Here is a 21,436-nt window from a genome sequence, read left to right as displayed (position 1 = left end):
TATGCATTTCTCAAGAGCCTTTCACTTCTTTTGTACGAGGTCTTCATTGCAAATCAACCTTCTCTCCTAAACAAGACCCTCAAGGCTTGGAAGACGAGTCGTTGGTTAGAATAAGCAGTGAAGAGCTTGGAAGAGAGGAAGTCGAAGAGACCAATGCTATTGAAGACAATCTAGATGACATGTATTATTCATCGAACCAGCCTTTTCAGCCAAATGAAGTTCACCCACAAGGTAGAAGTGAAGGCTTCCCATTTCCTCCTCTAATGATGATGGATATTCCCCAGAATTTGCATTCTATCTTGAAGGATGGTGATATTACTTTGGCCTGATCGAAGGGGCAAGTAAAGGCAAGCAAAAGTTACATCTCTTAGGTTATATATAATGAAAATTTTGTGGATTACTAGGGGACTTGGGGAGAATTCAAAAAGATTGATCCTTAGAAGATTCTTGAAGAAGATCAATCTGGATCTTGTATTGATTCAAGAGACAAAAAGAGATAACTTTGACGGAGCATTTATCAAAAGCCTTTGGAGTTCGAAAGATGTAGGCTGGACCTTTGTGGAAGCAAAAGGAAGATCAGAGGGACTACTCACGATGTGGGATGAAGGAAAGATTTCTATATAAACACAATCAAAGCTGAATTTTCCTTGACAATTAAGTGCCTGACAATATGCAAAAAACAGTGCTGGATAATGAATGTATATAGTCCCACAAATTATAGAGAAAGAAGAAGACTTTGGTCTGATTATCCTCCCTTGCTGTAATGTGCACGGAGCCTTGGTGCATTGGTGGTGATTTTAATAGCATAAAAAGACGCTGTGAGAGGTTTCCAAGGGGAAGAGCAACAAGAGACATGAAATTTTTTAACAAGTTCATTAGAGAAAACAATCTATTGGAGATTCCTCTTTCAAACGGCCGATTCATATGGTCTAGAGAAGGAAAGGTGCTGTCCAGACTGGAAAAATCTATGAAGAACTTCTTTTGGGAAGGCCATAAAGAGGAAAAATAAATCATTAAGTCAAGTGGGAGCAAGCTGCTAAGGCCCAAGAAGACGGAGGGCTTGGACTGGGAGGATTAAAAGAAAGAAATCTGGCCCTCTTAGCCAAATGGGGTTGGAGATTTATGAATGAAGACTCCTCCCTTTGGTGCAAAGTAGTTAAGAGTATTCATGGTAAAAGCATGTATAACTTGGCACACATTTGGAAAGGTAAGCTGTAGTATTAGAAGCCCATGGAACAACATCTCTAGATTGTGGTTGAAAGTGGAGAACTTGGCCGAGTTCAAGATTGGAAATGGAACAGAATAGCCTTCTGGTTAGATGCTTGGGCAGGCAATATCCCTCTTAAATTCACTTTCCCAAGCTTATTCCAAATATCACTCCAACCTAATGAATCGGTGTTGGATCATTGGGATGTTAATACCTCTTCTTGGTGCATCTCGTTTAGAAGATTGTTGAAAGATGAAGAAATCTCAGATTTTTCAAGATTTGTTAAGCATAGTAGCATCAAAAGAAATGAAGGATTGCATCAACAAAAGATCTTGGTCATTGGAAGCTAATGGCATGTTCACTGTCAAATCACTAGTCACTCACTTTTGCAAGGCTACCCCAATCGATAAATCCTTAAGAAATGCATTATGGAAGTCTAAAAGCCCTCGGCGAGTAAATATTGTCTTATGGATAATGCTGTTTGGAACTCTTAATTGCTTAAATGTGTTGCAAAAGAAGCTGTCCTCCCACTATTTATCCCCAACAGATGTGCTCTGTGTAAAGGAAATTGGAAAGACCTTAAACATCTTCTATTCGATTGTGTCTATGCTCAAAACTGCTGGTTTTCTCTTCTCAAGTTATTTAATTTAAGCTGGGTTTTTGGGAGACCCTTCAGAGACAATGTCCTTCAAGTGCTTGTAGCACCAAAATTTAAGAAAAACCAACAAATTTTGTGGACTAATGCAGTTAAGGCAGTGCTGGCAGATTTGTGGTTTGAAAGAAATCAAAGAGTCTTCCAAGATAAGGAAACTCCTTGGTTTACAAGATTTGTAGCAGCTCGGCTAAATGCATCTTTATGGTGCTCTCTCTCTAAAGCCTTCGCGGATTACACCAGCCAAGATATTAGCTTGGACTGGGAAGCCTTCCTTTCACCGGAGTCTTAAATTTTACCATTTAGAAGGAAGTTTTACAAGCTGTGCAGACTTTAAGTTGTTAGCCTGTTTGGTTTTTATTCTTTGCATATTGTTTCAAATTGGTTAAGGGTCAGGTGTGAGTTTTCTATACTCATTTTGTTTGCAAGGATCCCATGTATTGTTCTGAAACTTTAGAATTATGCCCTTTTAATAGTTCTCGGAGATGATGAGGGTATTAGGGGGGTGTCAACCTAGTTGAGATGTTCTAGAGCACCGGCTGATCCTAATGTTCTACCTTGAAGTATCAGTGTATTTTGAGCATTTGTTTCATTTCATTTTCTTAATGAATAAAGAGACTTGTTTCCTTTTCAGAAAAAAAATATATAGCTGATTAGTTCTGCTGCATTCTATTATGATTTAGCATTTTTCACCTTCTTTGAATGCTATTATGATGAACGTAATGATGTTAATCTCATGTATATATATTTTATAAGAAACATCAAAAGACTTCATTCCTCAACAAAAGGAGCTATTATGATGAAGGCGATGATGTTAATCTCATATTTTTTTAGGTCCAAATTTAATAGATTATAAAATCTTTGATTAAAATAATAAGATGCTGAAATTACTCAATTTCTGTGATCTTCTACTTCTCCCCAATGATTTTCACCCAAATTCATGTTTGGATTCTAAATTATGGTTGCTTGATTCATCTGGTTCCTTCACAGTGAAATATCTTTTCCATAAGCTTGTCAGTCAGTCTCCTTTGAATTCTTTTCTGTTTAAAGCTCTTTAGAAATCAAAGAGTCCTAGGAAGGTTAACTTTTTTGATGTATTCTTGTTTAAGTGTTTTATTAATTTTATAGAATTTGCTTTGCTGTAATGTTTTAGTTACTGTTTAATAACTTTTGGTCTTTTATTCAAGCTGGTTGTGGCTTTGTCTATTTTAGCTTTAGGTTATTTTAGAAAGGTCAGTACATAAACTGCCTTTCCTTTAGTTAATGGGCAGAATTTAAGATATTTTTTCAATTGATCTTGTCCCCAATCTTGGACACACCAAGTTGGTATCGTAGCAATCCAAGATTCCTTGGACCTAATGGCTGGTAAAGTCGCAGTCAATACTAGCCAGGGAAGGGACAAAGAACCCCATACCTATTCAACCAAAAGCTCTCCCATGAAGAAACAACGAATCGCTTGCTGACAGTTGAAGGAAGGTTGGGTCAGATGAGTGAAAGCATTGATGATATACAAAGACTACTGGGAGCAATGACACACAATTGCAAATAACAATTGCTCAAACTCAACAAGATGAAAATGTGAGAGAGGTGGCAAGAAACAAAGTCTTAGGGCAAGAAAATCACCAAACAATGTAAGGATTTATGTAGTAACTGGTCTCCCTCGTATATGGATGGTAGCTAACCCACCAAGAAAACCAAGCTTTTTTTTTTTTTTTTCCAAAAAGACCAAGACTTAGAGGCATCAAGTGGGGAAGAAGATTTTTTTTTTTTTCAGAGGCAATGTTTAAAAAGGTCCCCTCGGGTGCGTGCCTAGGCTCAAGGCGCAGGTCTGACACCTTGCCTTTTTCAAGGTGAGGCTCACAAAATAAGGCGCACGTCTTTCGTGAAATCCCAAGGCTCAAAGCCTTAGGCCTTGGGGCTTTCTCATGTTACCCCATCGTAGAATGCTTCGCTAATTGCTCATTTTTCAGAAACTGAAATATATTTGGCCTTAAAATCACTTGGCAAGAATAAAGACCTAGGACTGAATGGTTTTACAATGGAGTTTCTCTCTAGTCTCTGGTATTTGGCCAAAGAAAATTTTGAAGAGTTATTCGAAGATTTTCATGAAAATGGAAGATTAAATGCATATATCAAAGAAAACTTCATATGCTTAATTCAAAAGAAAGATGATGCGGCTTTTGTAAAGAATTTCAGACCAATCAGCCTCACTACCTTAACCTATAAGGTAGTTGCGAAAGTTCTTGTAGAAAGATTGAAGAAAGTCATGCATACCATAATTGGCCCATCCCATATTGCTTTTATTGAGGGTAGACAAATACTAGACCTAGTGCTAATTGCTAATGAAGTGGTGGAAGATTACCGAGTAAAAAAGAAAGAGGGGTGGATTCTTAAACTCGATATGGAAAAAGTTTTTGATCGCGTGGATTGGGACTTTCTAGAGAAAGCAATGGTTTCACAAAAATTTGACTCACGTTGGATCTCTTAGATTTTGGGATGCATAAAAAATCCCAAATTCTCTAATATCATTAACGGAAGACCACAAGGACGTATTCTTGCATCTAGGGGGATTAGACAAGGTGATCCATTGTCACCATTCCTTTTCCTCCTAGTCAGTGTTGGGCGCCTTCTTGACAAGCTTTATGGAAATGGCCTATTTGAAGGTTTTGTGGTAGGAAAGGAAAAGATTCATGTTCCATTACTCCAATTTGCAGATGACACTCTTATTTTTTGCAAATATGATAACGGAATGTTATTGAAACTGAAAGAAGCCATTGATCTTTTTGAATGGTACTCAGGGCAGAAGGTGAATTGGGAAAAATCAGCCTTAAGTGGAATCAACATGGATGAAAGTGTACTGTTGCAAATGGCTGGTTTGCTAAATTGTAAGGCTGAAATGCTGCCATTTCTTTATCTTGGTTTGCCACTTAGGGGGGTACCCAAAGCAAGCTTCATTTTGGCAGTCAGTGATAGATAAGGTTCACAAAAAACTGGATAAATGGAAAAGATTTAACCAGTCCAGAGGAGGAAGGGCTACTTTATGCAACTTAGTTCTCTCCGATCTTCCAACTTATTATATGTCCTTATTTGCAAGGCCAGAAAAGGTGATATTTACACTAGAAAGAATTATGCGAAAATTCTTTTGGGAAGGACATAAAGGAAGCAAAACAAACCATTTGGTGAAATGGGGCATTGTCACATGTTCCTTATGTGATGGAGGCCTTGGTTTGGGGGGGTCTTAAAAATAAAAATTTGGCTCTACTAGCTAAATGGGGTTGGCGATTTATGGAGGAGGAAAATTCTTTATGGAGACAGGTGGTCAGTAGCATCCATGGAAAAGGCCTTTTCAATTGGCACACATCTGGGAAGTTTGGGAATAGCTTGAGAAGCCTTTGGACTAACATCTCGAGATTCTGGCTAAAAGTGGAGGCTTTGGCTTTTTTCAATCTCGGGAATGGTACTAGAATTGCTTTTGGACAGATTCCTGGGTTGATCCAATCCCTCTGTCTATTCTATATCCAAGTCTGTATAGGATTGCTCTGTTGCAAAAGGGTTCCATAGCCTTTCATTGAGATCATTTGTTGGCTTCTTGGTCCATTGTATTTTGTCGGTTGCTTAAAGATGATGAAATAATAGAGTTTCAGGATTTGTTATCGCTAATTTCAGGCAAGAAAGTTTTGGAAAGCCCTGATTCAAGATCATGATCCTTAGATGCTTAAGGTAATTTCTCAATTAAATCTCTCACCACTCATCTCTCCCCTTTGTCCCCTTTGGATAAACAACTTTTCAAGGCTTTATGGAAGACTAAAAGTCCGAGGAGAGTTAATATTCAGATTTGGACAATACTGATTGGTCTTCTAAATTGCTCCTCAGTCATGCAAAGAAAATTCCCCTCGGTTTGTTTGATGCCTTCTATTTGCCCTTTGTGTAAAAAGGATGGTGAGGACTTGCAACACCTTTTTTTCAATTGCTCATATTCAGTAAGTTGGTGGAAACTTTTCTCTGTTTTTAATTTTGTTTGGGGTTTCGGAGATAGTTTAGAAGTCATGTCCAACAACTTTTAATGGCCCCTTCTCTTAAGAAGCGCCAGAGGCTAATTTGGTTTAATATGGTTAAGGCTCTACTTGTAGAATTGTGGTTTGAAAGAAATCAAAGAATCTTCCATGATAAAGAAGCAGGTTGGGTCGATTGGTATGATTCAGCGCGAAGAAATGCTTCAGCATGGTGCACCTTATGCAATTCTTTCGAAGCCTTCTCCATATAGGCCTTCATCTTCCCAACTCATTAGTAGCTCTGTCTCATACTCTGTTTCTTTTCTTCTTTTGTATTGAATTTCAGTTAGGCTTTTGTTTTGGAACCTCTATTATACTTTGTCTTTTATCTTTATGGTCTTGTTAGTTTTGTATGGACATGATGGTTAAGGCTCTACTTGTAGAATTGTGGTTTGAAAGAAATCAAAGAATCTTCCATGATAAAGAAGCAGGTTGGGTCGATTGGTATGATTCAGCGCGAAGAAATGCTTCAGCATGGTGCACCTTATGCAATTCTTTCGAAGCCTTCTCCATATAGGCCTTCATCTTCCCAACTCATTAGTAGCTCTGTCTCATACTCTGTCTTTTCTTCTTTTGTATTGAATTTCAGTTAGGCTTTTGTTTTGGAACCTCTATTATACTTTGTCTTTTATCTTTATGGTCTTGTTAGTTTTGTATGGACATGATGGTTAAGGCTCTACTTGTAGAATTGTGGTTTGAAAGAAATCAAAGAATCTTCCATGATAAAGAAGCAGGTTGGGTCGATTGGTATGATTCAGCGCGAAGAAATGCTTCAGCATGGTGCACCTTATGCAATTCTTTCGAAGCCTTCTCCATATAGGCCTTCATCTTCCCAACTCATTAGTAGCTCTGTCTCATACTCTGTTTCTTTTCTTCTTTTGTATTGAATTTCAGTTAGGCTTTTGTTTTGGAACCTCTATTATACTTTGTCTTTTATCTTTATGGTCTTGTTAGTTTTGTATGGACATGATGGTTAAGGCTCTACTTGTAGAATTGTGGTTTGAAAGAAATCAAAGAATCTTCCATGATAAAGAAGCAGGTTGGGTCGATTGGTATGATTCAGCGCGAAGAAATGCTTCAGCATGGTGCACCTTATGCAATTCTTTCGAAGCCTTCTCCATATAGGCCTTCATCTTCCCAACTCATTAGTAGCTCTGTCTCATACTCTGTTTCTTTTCTTCTTTTGTATTGAATTTCAGTTAGGCTTTTGTTTTGGAACCTCTATTATACTTTGTCTTTTATCTTTATGGTCTTGTTAGTTTTGTATGGACATGATGGTTAAGGCTCTACTTGTAGAATTGTGGTTTGAAAGAAATCAAAGAATCTTCCATGATAAAGAAGCAGGTTGGGTCGATTGGTATGATTCAGCGCGAAGAAATGCTTCAGCATGGTGCACCTTATGCAATTCTTTCGAAGCCTTCTCCATATAGGCCTTCATCTTCCCAACTCATTAGTAGCTCTGTCTCATACTCTGTTTCTTTTCTTCTTTTGTATTGAATTTCAGTTAGGCTTTTGTTTTGGAACCTCTATTATACTTTGTCTTTTATCTTTATGGTCTTGTTAGTTTTGTATGGACATGATGGGGGCGCTAAGGGGGTGTCAACGTAGTTGAGATGTTCGGATGCGCCTCTTGATCCTTTATGATTTCTTGCTCTTTGTATCATTCTCGTGTACTTTGAGAATTAGTCTCATTTTACTTTTCTAATAAAGAGGTCCGTTTCCTTTTCAAAAAAAAAAAAAAAAAAAATTTGATTATCGACCTATTAGTCTTATTCCATACATATATAAGATCTTAGCCAGAGTTTTATCAAACCGTTTGAAGATTGTCCTCCCGTCGTCCATTGCTGCTAATCAATTAGCTTTTGTGGCTAACAGACAAATTACGGATGCATCTCTTTTGGCGAATGAGTTGGTTGATGACTGGTTTCATGATAAAGTTGGGGTGGTTCTTAAACTGGATCTTGCAAAGGCTTTTGACACTGTTGACTGGTATTTTCTGGATGCTATTTTACAGATTAAAGGTTTTGGTCCTATTTGGCGGTCTTGGATATAGGGTTGTATTTCTAGTGCAAAATTTTCAATTATCATCACGGTCTAGGGGCAAGATCATCCCATCCCTTGGAATTCGACAGGGGGATCCGCTTTAACCATTCTTATTTATTCTTGTTGTTGATTGTTTGAGTTGCCTTATGAATCATAGCTCTTTGTTGGGCCTCCTTGCTACTCGCTCTATTGGTAGATCATCTCTTATTTTGAATCACTTGCAATTTGCTGATGATACGTTGTTTTTTTCTATTGGTGATCATGTTGTTTTACAACATCTCTTTGATGTGGTTCAGATTTTTTAAAAGGCTTCCGGTCTGACTATTAATTTTTCAAAGAGTAAAATTCTGGGGATACATATCAATGATACTGATTTGACATGGTTGTTGACTACTTTTGGCCGTAAGCTTGGTATTTGGCCTTCTACGTATCTTGGTTTGCCTTCGGGGTGGAACTTGCATTCTATTCACTTTTGGCAACTGGTTGTTGAATGGATTCAACACAAATTGCACTGTTGGAAATATGCTTACATCTCTAAGGGAGGCCGCCTTACTCTTATCCAGGCTACGCTATTCGATATTCCTACTTATTACCTATCTCTCTTTCATGCCTTGCATGATGTCATCAATATTCTGGTTCAATTTTTCTGTGGGAAGGATCTTGGGGAGGTGGTGGAATGCATAGTGTCAAATGGGAGATTGTTCAGAGGCCTAGATTGATGGGTGGTTTGGGTGCTGGAAATTTTTGGTTGTAATTCTGCTTTGTTAACAAAGTTGATTTGGCATTTTCATCATGAGCCTAATGCTTTGTGGCGGGATTTTATTATGGCTACGTATTACTCCCCCTCTTGTATCTAGCCTTCTGCTGTTCAAGGTGGATCCAGACGTTCTCCATGAAAGTTTATTTCACAAACTCTTGGATTAATTGACTCTTGTACTTGGAATTGTCTTGGTGATGGTACTTCTATCTCCTTATGGAAAGATCCCTGGCTGGATTATGGTATTCTTTGTAATGTTTTTCCTCGATTATTTCGTCTTGTGCTTCAACCTGATATTAAGGTGGCTAATGCGTGGTCGCTGAATCTGAAGCTTGGAACTTAGATCTTCACCGTAATCTTAATGATATGGAGACTGATGAGTGGGTTTCTTTGTCTCATATTTTCTCATCAATCAGGTTGCGTCCTATTCCTGATTCATGGTCCTGGTCTTTGGACTCTTCTTCGTTCTTCTCTGTCAAATCTCTATTAGATGATTTGGTCGGAGTGGCTGAACCTCATGTCCAGGACCTTTACTCAGTCTTGGAATGATTTTTATCCTAAGAAGATTTAAGCTCTTCCTTTGGGAGCTTAGTCTTGGCGCTATCAATACTGTGGATCGTTTACAGCATCGTATGCCATATATGGCCCTTTTGCCTTCCTGGTGTATCATGTGTCGGTGTGATGGGGAATCCCGTGCTCACCTGTTTGTGCATTGCCCTTTTGCTTCTCGTTTTTGGCACATTGGTTTGGATGTTTTTGGTTGGTCTATGACCTGATCTAACAATATCTTTGATATTTTGGCATCCTTCCTAGTGGGACATCCTTTTGGTGGTACTAAATGATTGAATTGGATGACAATTACCCATGCCTTTTTTTGACCCTCTGGTGTGAGTGCAATGGTTGTCTGTCTGTTCAAGGATTCTTTCTCATCTTTTGATAGTTTTTTGGATACGGTTTAGTCTACCGCTTTTGATTGGTGCAAAGATAAGCACCCTTTTAATCATTTACCTAGTCTCTAATTGGACATGTATCTTGTAATTGCCTTTTGGCTTTTGGGGTTTCTCCTATTTCATTAATCATGGTCCATGGAAATGTTTCTCATAAAAAAAAAGATTTAGTGGTTTTTGTTCAAGAGACAATTTGTTTCGATATGGGATGTATTTGATTGTATTTGCTCCTTTTTTCTGGCTTTGTCCAGTTAACTTGGTTATATTCGTTATTTTTCTTTTTATGTTTCTTTGTATTTAGAGCATTAGACTCTTTTTATTTCATCAATGAAAAGCCCTGTTTCCTTTTTTTTTTTTTTTAAAAAAAAAACAAATGGACTCAACGCATGAATCAACTTGGCTGAAAATGAGAATGACCAAAATGCACGATTCATGGATGGGATAAGAGATGATATTCAAACTCAAATGGATATACAACCAATTAGTCTCCTTGCCGAAACTATTACAATGACAACACAAGCAGAATAAGAATTGGACGAGAAGAAGCAGAGGGCAGCAAGCAAAAGACTTATGTGAGATGAGCCATTTAACAACTATCAAAGGAAGGAACAGAAAATGGTCAGCAGGCACAATTTGACAACACGTCAAATCCAAATCTCAGAGATGAAGGAACAAGTAAGCAAAACCAGGGTATCAAGATTCAAGAACTGGGAACCAAGACAGTTACGCAAGTCCTAACCTAGGGAAATGTTTCTGTTGTGGATGACAAGGACATTTGTCAAACGATTGTCCTCAAAGGTGAGCAGTGGCCTTGGTTGAAGAAGAAGATCAAGATTTGAATGATAGTGGAGAAAACAGTGATGCTGAAGTTGATTTTGTAGTAGCTGATGATGGAGATCAATTTTCCTGTATCCTTCAAAGAATTTTGCTCGCTCCAAAATTTGAAATTCATCCTAAAAGACACTCTCTTTTCCAGACAAGATGCACAGTCAATGGCAAAGTTTGCAATGTGATTATTGACAGTGGTAGTAGTGAACATTGTCTCTCAAAAGCTGGTTTCTGCCCTAAATCTAAAGGTAGATCCACATCCTAACCCCTACAAAGTTGGGTGGATTAAGAAGGGAGGTGACACACATTTAAGTTTTATGTGCACAATCCCTCTTTCTATAGGTAATCATTATAAAGTTTGGGTAGTTTGCAATGTGCTTGACATGGATGTTTGTCATATTTTGCTAGGTCGTCCATGGCAGTACAATTTGCAAACAATCCACAAAGGAAGAGACAACACCTATGAATTCACTTGGATGGAAAGGAAAGAAGTTTTACTCCCTTCTACGGTGGTGACTATTTTAAAAGGGGGAAAAAGATGATGGCAGGGACAAAAACAACTTTTTTCAGTAATAAATCAAAACGGCTTTGTTTCAAAGGATGTGACAGAAGTATGGGCCCTCATAGTTAATGCTCAGGAAAGGTGTGAAACTAGTGCAAATTTTGATAGGGGATATGCAAAGATTATTTGATGAATTCCTTCTAAAGATTATTTGGGTCAATATGGCTAAGGCCTTATTTGCTGAATTATGGTTTGAAAGAAACCAAAGGGTGTTCCATGACAATCAAACTGGCTGGTTGGATCGCTTTGAAACTGTGTGTCAAAATGCTTCCACATTATCCAAGGATTTTGAGGACTACTCTATTCAAGACTTATGCTTAAATTGGCGGGCTTTCATTTTTCCAGATTGCTAGCTGTTTGCCTCTTGGATCTACACTGTTTTAGTTATTCTGTATTGAATTTCTTTTGTAATTGTTTACATCAGTTTGGTCATGGTTGCAGTAAAGAATTTTGTACCAAGTTTGCTTTGTTTTGGTTTTATGTTGTGACCGTATGTACTTGTTCTTATTTTGTTTGGGCGGAGTTCTAGCCCTTGGTTTTCAATTGAAGCTTGTGTAGTGCTTGTATGGATATGATGAGGGTGCTAAGGAGGTGTCAATCTGATGTTCGAATGTACCTACTGATCCTTAGGATATTATTATTTTGTATCCTTCTTGTACTTTGAGCATTAGTCTATTTCATTATCTTAATGAAAAGACTTGTTTCTTGTTTAAAAAAAAAAAAAAAAACTCCCATTGAATTACCACCAATCCAAGACATTCAGCACCATATCGACTTAATACCAGGATCTATCCTTCCCAATTTACCTTCACTATAGAATGAGTCCGAAAGAGTACACAATCCTTCAAGAACAAATCCAAGACTTACTTGACAAAGGTCACATAAGCCCTAGCTTGAGCTCTTGTGCAGTTCCAGCCCTACCAACTCCCAAAAAAGAGTTTTTCTTCATGCTCTTTGTATTACTCTATTGTACTTTGAGCATTAGTTTCTTTTTATCTTATTATAATAAAGAGGCTCGTTTCCGTTTAAAAAAAAACTCCCGAAAAAGATAGAACTTGGTGCATGTGTGTGGACAGTAGAACCATTAACAAAATCACCATCAAGTATAGATTTTCAATCCCTTGGATTTCGAATTTGTTAGATCAATTTGGGGGAGCCAAAACATTCTCAAAAATTGATCTCAAAAGAAAAGTTAGAGAGAAAATATCAAATTATAAATTCAGAGAGGCGCCTCTAGTGAAATTGTGGGGACTTGACCAAACCAACAACCTCCACATAACTTGAATAAATGTCATTCCTAATATTTCAAGAGAAAAGTTAGAGGGTACTTTGTCCCAAGGACCTGTTAGGGAAGGTTAAGGAGGGTAGTCTTATAAAGGAGTCAAACACGTTGTAAAGGCCTCCATATCTTTCTTTGGTGTGGTTCATTCTGAAAGCTCCTAGGAACTTACTATTTCAATTTGATGCAAGTGTTTTTTTTTTTAAAGGGAAACAGGTCTCTTTATTAATCTGAGACTAATGCTCAAGGTATTAGAGAAATATACAATGAGCAAAAAGGTTTTTGGATCAGGGGATGCACCAAGACATCTCAACTAGGTTGACACCCCCTTAGCACCCTCATCATTTCCATACAAACTTTGTCGATACAAAAGGAAAGAAATACAGCAATAAATCCAAGAGCAACCCTAATTGGGTTAAGGAAAAACAGCGCCTACTTTCTTACAAGCTATGGAAAGGAAACAAATAAAAGAAACAAACGAAATTAAAACTCTTGCTTGAGAAAAGAACTCCAATTTAGACTTATGTCTTGCACTGAATAGTCTTGGAAGAATTTGAATAAGGAGCACCACGAGGAGGCATTAAGCTTTGCAACTTCAAAACGATTTTGCCAATGAGTTGTTTTGTTGTAGAATATTCTTTGGTTTCTTTCGAACCACACTTCCGATAAAAGTGCTTTGACTGCATTAGTGCATAATACTCTTGGCCCAGCTTTCAGCTTAGAACCAATTAGAATCTGCAGTGTATTCTCCCGGGGAGACCTGTCAAAAACCCAGCAGATGCCAAAAATATTAAAGAGATTCTGCCAGCAATTAAAAGTGTAGGTGCAGTCGAATAATAGATGCTGCTGGGTTTCATTATTTGCCATACAAAGAGGGCAAATTGAGGGATGCAAGTGTGTAACCAACTTCTGAAGGCTGCCTTACCTTACATCCTTGTAGTGGATTCCATATCTCTCTTTTGTGGGTTTCTATGTTGTAAACTTAGGCATTGTTTGTTAGGTCCCAAAAGTTGTAGCAAGTAAATAAGAAATAGATCTATTTATTTTTTACATTTTTCTTTTTGAATATGTAACTAAAACCATGCTTGTTTTTGTTGTTTCTAAACTAGATATTTAGACAGCTGTTTTTCTAACTTCTATTATTTTTAATGGTCAAAATTTTGGTTTTCTATGAACTTAGTATTCTCTTCAATCGATAACCCTCTACATGTTACAATTCCTGTATGATATTAAGGCAACTTATCATCTTCTTTGTATTGATAGGTGGTTGAATCTGCTTTCAATGAGGAAAGAGGAATGATAGACCTCCCTGATGGTCTTATCCATTTTAGAATGAATATCGTTGAGCTTCTGGTGGATATTTGTCAAATTTTAAGGTCTTCCAGATTTATGGAAAAGGTACGCTCGTTTGTGGACGTGCTTTATCAATGGTAAACAAGTATGAAGTGAATTTGGTTTAGGCACTATGTTCACATCTGTTTAATGGAAAGTACATTCACACTTCTTAATTTTCCGTCCAAAAAAATTGAATTGAAGATTTTGGTGCTTGGAGCTGATAATAAATATTGAGAAGAACTTTATATCAATACTTTATCGTTTATTGTATTCAACAATTGGAACCCTTGTCTGTACTTTCAAGTTTTCTTCTTTTTCCCTAGCTCCTTTTGTAATAACCTTTCCTTTTTCGTGTGTACTGTTCCTAACCGTTATCACATCCAAATTTGTGTACTTTATATTTGTTGAGAATAATATAGGATTATTTCTTTGTTAGAAACAGTACCCTCATTTGGAAGCTAAAGAGTTTAATTTTAATTTTGTTGGGGGGGTGCTTTGAAATGATTGCATTCCTGCTGCCTGTCAGGTTTCCCCTATTTTCTTTTGCATTGATTTTTTTAAATAACCATCTGTAATCTTAATTTTCCTTTCTATAATTTTTTTTTTGTAGCTCTTCTTCAGTGGTTGGACCAACGGTAATGTACCAATTCCTTGGAAGGAAGTGGAGAGCAAATTATTTGCTCTTAATGTGGTGAGGCAACATACCTGCTGTTTTCTTTGTTTCTTATATTATTAGATGTGACCGACTGGGGAGCATTCATGTAGCCCCCAGGTCCTTGGTACCTTTCAGTATCTTAATGAAAACTGCTTGTTTCTTATAGAAAAAACAGAAAAAAAAGGAAAAAGAACCACCATCTAGCACTACAATATTCATGAAGATGTAATAATTTCTTCAGCCAGTACTTCCTTTCTATACCATTATCATTATTATTTTCTTTCTTTAAAAGGAAATGGATCTTTTTATTGAAGAAATGCAAAGAGACCAATGCTCAAAATACAATGAAACAAAAAAAAAAAAATAAATAAAAATAAAGTACTATTAATACAACATAAAATATTAAGCTGGAAAAATAAAAGCATTCCAATTTAAGCATAAATCTCAAATGGAGAATTCTGGAAGCAAAACTTGGAATGAGAGCACCAGGAATAGCAATGTCAAAATGATCCATCCAAGGTAGGGATCTATCATGAAAAACTCTATGATTCCTTTCAAACTAAATTTCAGCAAGAATTGCTTTAATCATATCTGACCAAATCAATTGAGACTTAGGCTTCAAATCTGGCCCAGCCAAAATCTGAACGGCATTGTCCTTTCTACACCATTATTTGGACCATATACATTTGTCACCCATCCATCCTTGATAATAAGCTAACTGCCCAATCTTCCAAACGCTTCTACCTCCTGCATTCAAGATCAATAGAACTGCAAATAGGTTTTACTGTACTTCGATCCCTTCTTTAATTTGTTTTTCTTAGATCAACGCCACCTACTTCTATTTTGTTTTGAAAGGAAACAAGACTTTTCATTGAATAAATAAGGCTAATACTCAAAATACAAGGAAACAAAATAAAAGAAGAACTTGTCAAGTATACTTGGAGCAATACATAGAAAAATACAAAGATAATTAAAATGGAGAAATATATACATTCCTGGTCGAGCTCAAGTCTTAGAATGTTCTCCAAATTGATTGGAAAGAGAATTCCAAAAGAAGAAGCTTCTACTCCGATAACTTCAAAGTGTTCAAGCTAAGACCGATGCTTGAACAATTCATTTGATCCCTTAGATGCTAAATGTCAATTTGCATCCAAAGAATCTTCTTTGAATAAAACCTCCGGGAAAACTCCCGCCCCAAATGACTAGTAAAACCAAAATACTAATTCAAATCCATGAATACCGAGGCCTTCACAATTTACCAAAGTATTGAACTTGCTATTACTATTATCAATGTAAAGCCTTTCCCTCGAAACAAGTTGGAAGCATTTCTGTCGAACCAAATAAAACTAAAACCTGATTCTGAATTTGAAGGAACTTTTCAAGGCAACATGCTTGGAAATGATTCATAGCCCTCGAGATACACAAGAAAACCAAAAACTTCATTTCACTGAAGGAGTTAATTGAGGAGAGACTATACTTATATGAAGTCCACAAGCTTTTAGCCAAATTATTTCCTCTCTAAAATCGCAAGGACCATACACATTTGATAATTCTTTGATGAGAAACATTCAATCATAATTTCATTGATATTGTGAAATTACAAAAGGGCAACAAACCAAAGGGATTACGTGTTGCTATTCATATATGCAATAAGTGCCGTAAGATTGAAAAACTGGGTAAATTTACACCAAGACAGAGAAGTGTACAATAGATGGTCAAAGAATTTTGTAATTTCAGTTTCTCTGTCCTCAGCATTCATATAAGCCATAAAAAACCTTTGATGATGAATTCCCATAAGATCGCCTTATCCTTCTTGAAAGAATGACCAATAAGAAGCATATCCAACAAAGTTAAAGGGTCATTAGAGAAGGCCACATGGTAGTTGAAAGTCTTTAACAGCCCCCATCCTTTTGATCTTTAATAACTCTCTCCCATTTTATGAAGTGATTCAACCTGCCCCCTTTATGCCCTTCCCAGAAAAATTTTCTCATGGATCTTTCTAAAGTTGAAATTACCTTTTCTGGCATTAAAAAGGTGGACATATAGTAAGTGGGAAGATTAGACAGCATTGATTTACATAGTGTGATTCTGCTTCCTCGGGAAAGGTAGTACCTTTTCCATTTGTCTAATTTTCCACTTTTCCATTTGTCTAATTTTCCTTGGATTTTATTGATGATAGGCTGCCAAAATGATGTCTTCTTGGGATATCCTCCTAAAGGTAAACCGAGATACATCATTAGTAATTTCTCCACTTTACAATTCAACATGAAAGCAACCGAACACACCTTGTTTTCATCTATATTAATCCTGCATAAGGCTGATTGTTTCCCAATTAACCCTTTGGCCGGAGCACCATTGAAAAAGTTCAATTGTTCTTCGAAGATTCTCTATATCTCATCATCATATTTGCAAAAGATTAGCGTGTCATCGGCAAATAAGAGGGACATGGACTTTTTCTTTTCCCACTGTGAATCGTTTGTATTTCCCTTTCTTGTGAAGTCTTAAAATGAGATTGCTCAAGACTTCACTTTCAAGGAGAAAAATGAAAGGTGAAAGGGGTCACCTTGCCTTATTCCCTTAGAAGCAAAGATTCTTCCTCTTGGTCACCCATTGATGAAGATAGAAAATTTTGGGTTTTTGATACAATCCATTATCTATGAAATCCATCGAGGATCAAAATTTTTTCCTTTTTAAACCTTCTCCAAGAAAACCCAATCAACTCTGTCAAAGGCCTTTCACAAGTCTAATTTGAGGATCCATTTTAGATCTGTATTCCTCCACAACTTCATTAGCAACAAGGATGGGATCTAGAATTTGGTGGCCTTCAATGAATGCACTTTGAGTGGGAGCAATTCAGCATGGCATGATTCTTTTCGATCTCTCGACAAGTACTTTTGCAATTACCTTGTACACTAAAGTTGTGAGACTAATGGGCCTAAATGCTTTTACCATGATAGCATATTCTTTCTTCTTAATCAAACAGATAAAATTTTCCTTTACACAGGAATTCAGCCTCCCATTTTCATAAATTCATCAAAAGATTGGTGAAATTTTCCTTAAACTGCTCCCAAAATTTGATGAAGAATTCTACTGTAAATCCATCTGGGCCCGATGCTTTATTTTTCCCCATCACCTTCAATGCTTTTGGGATTTCTCCCAAAGTGAATCATGAAACCAGCCATTTGTTTTGAGCTTTCGAGACTACTTGCCATTCTAGATTGATTGGGATAGAGCCAGCAGTTGGAGTTTTCTTGTAAAGGGACTTGTAAAAGTTTATGATTAGATCTTCAATTTCACGGAAGGAGTTTGTAGGGATACCTTGATTATTTGTTAATTCTGATATCAAATTTCTTCTCTTTTTTGCTGCAAAGAAGCGATGAAAGAACCTCGAGTTCTCATTTCTCAATTTAAGCCGATTAAGTTTACTCTTTTGAATTAAATTTCTTTCCTCTGTTCGGTATAAAGACAACAAATCAGCCTTTAAAGAAGCTCTCGTATCCAGTTCTAGCATGGATAAGTCAGGAGATTCTGCCCTATTCTCTTCTTTGCCAATTTCTTCTAATAGCTTCTCTTCCTGTCTTCTTTGTTTTCCTTCATAATCCGCATGCCAATCTTTTAGAATCCTTTTTAGACGTCGCAGTTTTGAAGATATGATAAAACCTGACCAGCCTTGGTGATTACCGGAGTTTAAAGATCTTTCTATAATCTGGCAACAATGCTTGTTTAGCAGGCAACTGTTGCAGAAACGAAAAGGAGATGGGCCCAACTCAAAAGAACTAGCTTCTAACAAAAGGGGAAAATGGTCAGAGGAGATCCAGACTTGCCTTACCACTCTTGTGTCTTCAAATGCCTCATCCCATTCACTAGATACAAGGAATCTGTCAAGCAATGATCGTGAAACCACCCTTCCTTCTCTTGACCAAGTAAATTTTCCATTGGATAATGGTATTTCCAATAAATTAGCTTCCGCAATGAACTTATTAAACTTCCCCATCCCTCTTGTCATCCCTCCCACTGGGAAACGTTCTTGAATTTTTCTGGTTATATTAAAAATCACCACCCAAGCACCAAGCTTCTAAGCAATAAACTGAAAGGGGGGAAAGCTCGAGCCAAATAAATCTTCTTTCTTTGTAATCTATGGGACCATATACATTTGTCACCCAAGACACCTTCCTGCAAATAGTTATACATTTGAAAGATAATGAGTAACCACCTTTTAGAACTTCTGTAACTGATATTTTTCTTTCATTCCGCATAGTTATCATTCCTCCTGATTTACCATAGGCTTCAACGCATACCCAGCCAACATCTTTCGAACTCCATAGTGCTTTGATAAGATGAATATCAAAAGAATCTCTCTTAGTTTCTTGTATTAACACTAAGTCCGGATTTTTATTCTTGAGAAAACGTTTTAAGGGCCAATTTTTTTGATTGATCTCCAAGCCCTCTAGTATTCCATGTAATATTCTTCATTGTGGGCAAACTTCTTGACTTACGCACTGCCTTCTACCTTCAAGCCAGAGCAATCTTGCAAGCTTCAACTATAGATCTCAAGTGCTGGGAAATTTCCTTTTTTTGATTGGGAGAGAAGTACAATGCTTCTAACTTTCCACATACTGTGCTGTCATCAGGCTGAAATAAAATGCTGAGAAATCTGTATTGGATGATTCAACTTCTTCTAGCTCAACTTGGTGCTCCTCTTTTTCATAATAATCTAATTCTTCACTACTTGCACTAACAATTTATTCACCATCTGATTCTTGTGACTTAGAACTTGAGATGATTGGAGAAGAGCATGGGGTACCTCGCAAAAAATGAATGTTTGAGCCTGGGATTTTGAACACTGATTGCTGGTCATTTAAAGATGAAGGAGGGGACTTTACTGACCTGTTGGTTGAATAATCTGGAAATTAGACTCGAACAACACTCTTCAAGCAAGTCAGAGTTCACGAAGGCTGACCATGAATTGAGGAAAGAAGTTCTTCCTTTCACATAATGCTTTGGGAATGGCCTAAACAAATGAGGACGTTTCTTTAGAATTCCCGCAATAGACTTCTTAGCTGGGAAGCTTTTGTCTGATTTGTTGCTCGAGGAAGAATGTTGGAGATTATGCACTGTATTTTTATGAGTAAGGAGGTTTGGCCATTTGGATTGTGAGATTTGAATAGAAAAATTGAGTGTTGCTTCGAAAAACTCAACAGTTTCACCATTGGAATACCAGAAACCAGGAGTAGCTGAATCAATTGGAATTGTGGGACCTACAAATCATTGGTCTTTATTCTGAGGAATAGCAGGGGACTTCAACCAACTGTCATTCTTAATGCCATTGCAATGGGAAACAGTTGTGGGTGAATTGCTGGGCCCATTGAAGAGACAGCTGTCAGTTTTCTCTCTCACCTTTGAATCCGACCCTTCAGCTTCTTTTTGCACGCCTAAATCAGTCTTTTCAGCTTCTTTAATTGCGATTAACTTAGACACATTCACATCTGCAAAACGCTTGTTTTTGGCTTTGTCACCTTTTGAAATATCTACATCGTTCTCTGGATTTTCCCATGAACATTGCCGGCTTCCGATGAAGGTTTCAAGGATTGGATGGACTGGTTTTTAATAGCTTTGAAAGGATTTCTTGAAAAATTCGGCTTGTTCTGGTTAAGGAGGTCCCATTCGGTATTTGGAAAGTTAAAATCAACCTCAATCTTTTGCAGCCTGCTTCAAACAAACTAGATCAATAGGATTAGAAAAATCTTTAGTGAATAAATCTTTGTTAACAATGCTAGGAGCTTCAAATGATTCAATGTCACCAAAATTCAAATAGATGTTGCCCGTGATTCCATTCTTTTTAACTTGGATTTTTGCTTCGGAACAATTCAGAACAGTACTTACAAGCTGGCTTACGAAACATACCTCTCTTGGCAAGGGCATTAACAGCAATTCCATACATGGGGGTTGTAAAGTTCTGGTCCATCACAATCGTTTCTTGTGTTTCATCTGCACTAGTTCTTTCCTTTTTGAGCTTTGCCTGAATTTCTTTTCCCCTGTTTCACAAAAACCACACTAGTTCTTTTTCTTTTTTTGGTTATTGAGTTAATATATTTGATGGATCAAGTAGAATGTGTCTGTACCACCTTTCTTTCTAATATATCTGTTTCTTGTATGATTAGGTCTTCTTCACGTCTCCTAGTGGGTCATAACTTAGTAAACTAAGCATAGCCAATTTCTTCAACATGGTATACTATTTTGAAAAACTCTATGATTTTTGTCGGTGACCTTTGTGGCCATAATCTTTTTCCCCTTGAAATAGGTCGACACTGTATGTTTTTGACTTTAACTTAGGTAGGTCCATTGCTAAGCTATCCCTATGATACTCTGCCCATTTCTACTCTTAGAATACTTTATCTATTAACTGAGGATGAGAGTAATCACCGGTGGCCAGAGCAATTTTGCAGCGATGGACAATATGTTAGTGGAAAATAGAAATAACCGTGTGAAGCTTTTTTCCTGTTTGAATGATTAAGTAATATATATACGTTCCAGGTTGCTGAGGTAGTCCTACAGGAGGGTCAAAGCTTTGATTTCTCTGTTATCACGCAACTGGTGACCATGCTGTCAGCTAGACCTTCAAATGAGATCAAAGGCGTGATGTGCCTTGTATGTTGGTCAACCTTACCCTTCTCATAGCTTAGTTTATCTAGACCTTAATGGGAAGCTTTATGTCTTCAATAAACCAGAAGGTCAACATACTGTCATTTATCTAACCCTTGTATTGTTTAAAAATGCCACTCCAGGTTTACAGATCCTTGGCAGAAGTTGTTGGATCTTACTTTAGGTCAATATCTGCCTTTCACACCGATGCCAGACCCTTACTGTAAGAACTCTTCTTTATGTTTTTTTTTTTAAAATTTTTTTTATTTTTCTCAATTTGTAGGGTTCATTTCTTGTTGATTGTCCATGTTATTGCATGTGCTCAACTTTTAAATTTATAATCACTTTCTCAAGAGTTAAGGGTCAAGTGGTTCTTGTTAAAATCAATCAACTCAAAATTTTAACCAAGAAATAACAAAGATTGACATGAATACTAATCACCCTAAGCTCCTTAACTCCCTCTATTTATAACCTGTT

The 21,436-nt window shown here is 37.1% G+C and overlaps 1 protein-coding gene across 2 annotated transcripts in view; it reads left to right on the top strand.

The window, feature by feature from the left end:
• Positions 1-21,436, top strand: part of LOC120080791 (ARM repeat superfamily protein) — a 105,236-nt gene that overhangs the window by 24,521 nt on the left and 59,279 nt on the right. For both annotated transcript variants that reach the window (XM_039035423.2, XM_039035431.2), the window contains exons 12-15: positions 13,591-13,725; positions 14,273-14,353; positions 20,852-20,965; positions 21,103-21,182. In XM_039035423.2, the coding sequence (XP_038891351.1) occupies positions 13,591-13,725; positions 14,273-14,353; positions 20,852-20,965; positions 21,103-21,182 (410 nt within the window). The remainder of the gene's footprint in view (positions 1-13,590; positions 13,726-14,272; positions 14,354-20,851; positions 20,966-21,102; positions 21,183-21,436) is intronic.

Source organism: Benincasa hispida, chromosome 1, assembly GCF_027475165.1.
Source record: "Benincasa hispida cultivar pf3 chromosome 1, pf3_genome.v1.1, whole genome shotgun sequence".
Classification (NCBI taxonomy): Eukaryota; Viridiplantae; Streptophyta; class Magnoliopsida; order Cucurbitales; family Cucurbitaceae; genus Benincasa; species Benincasa hispida.
The sequence above is the reverse complement of the archived record's forward strand: the minus strand, read 5'-3'. Positions and strand labels throughout refer to the sequence as shown.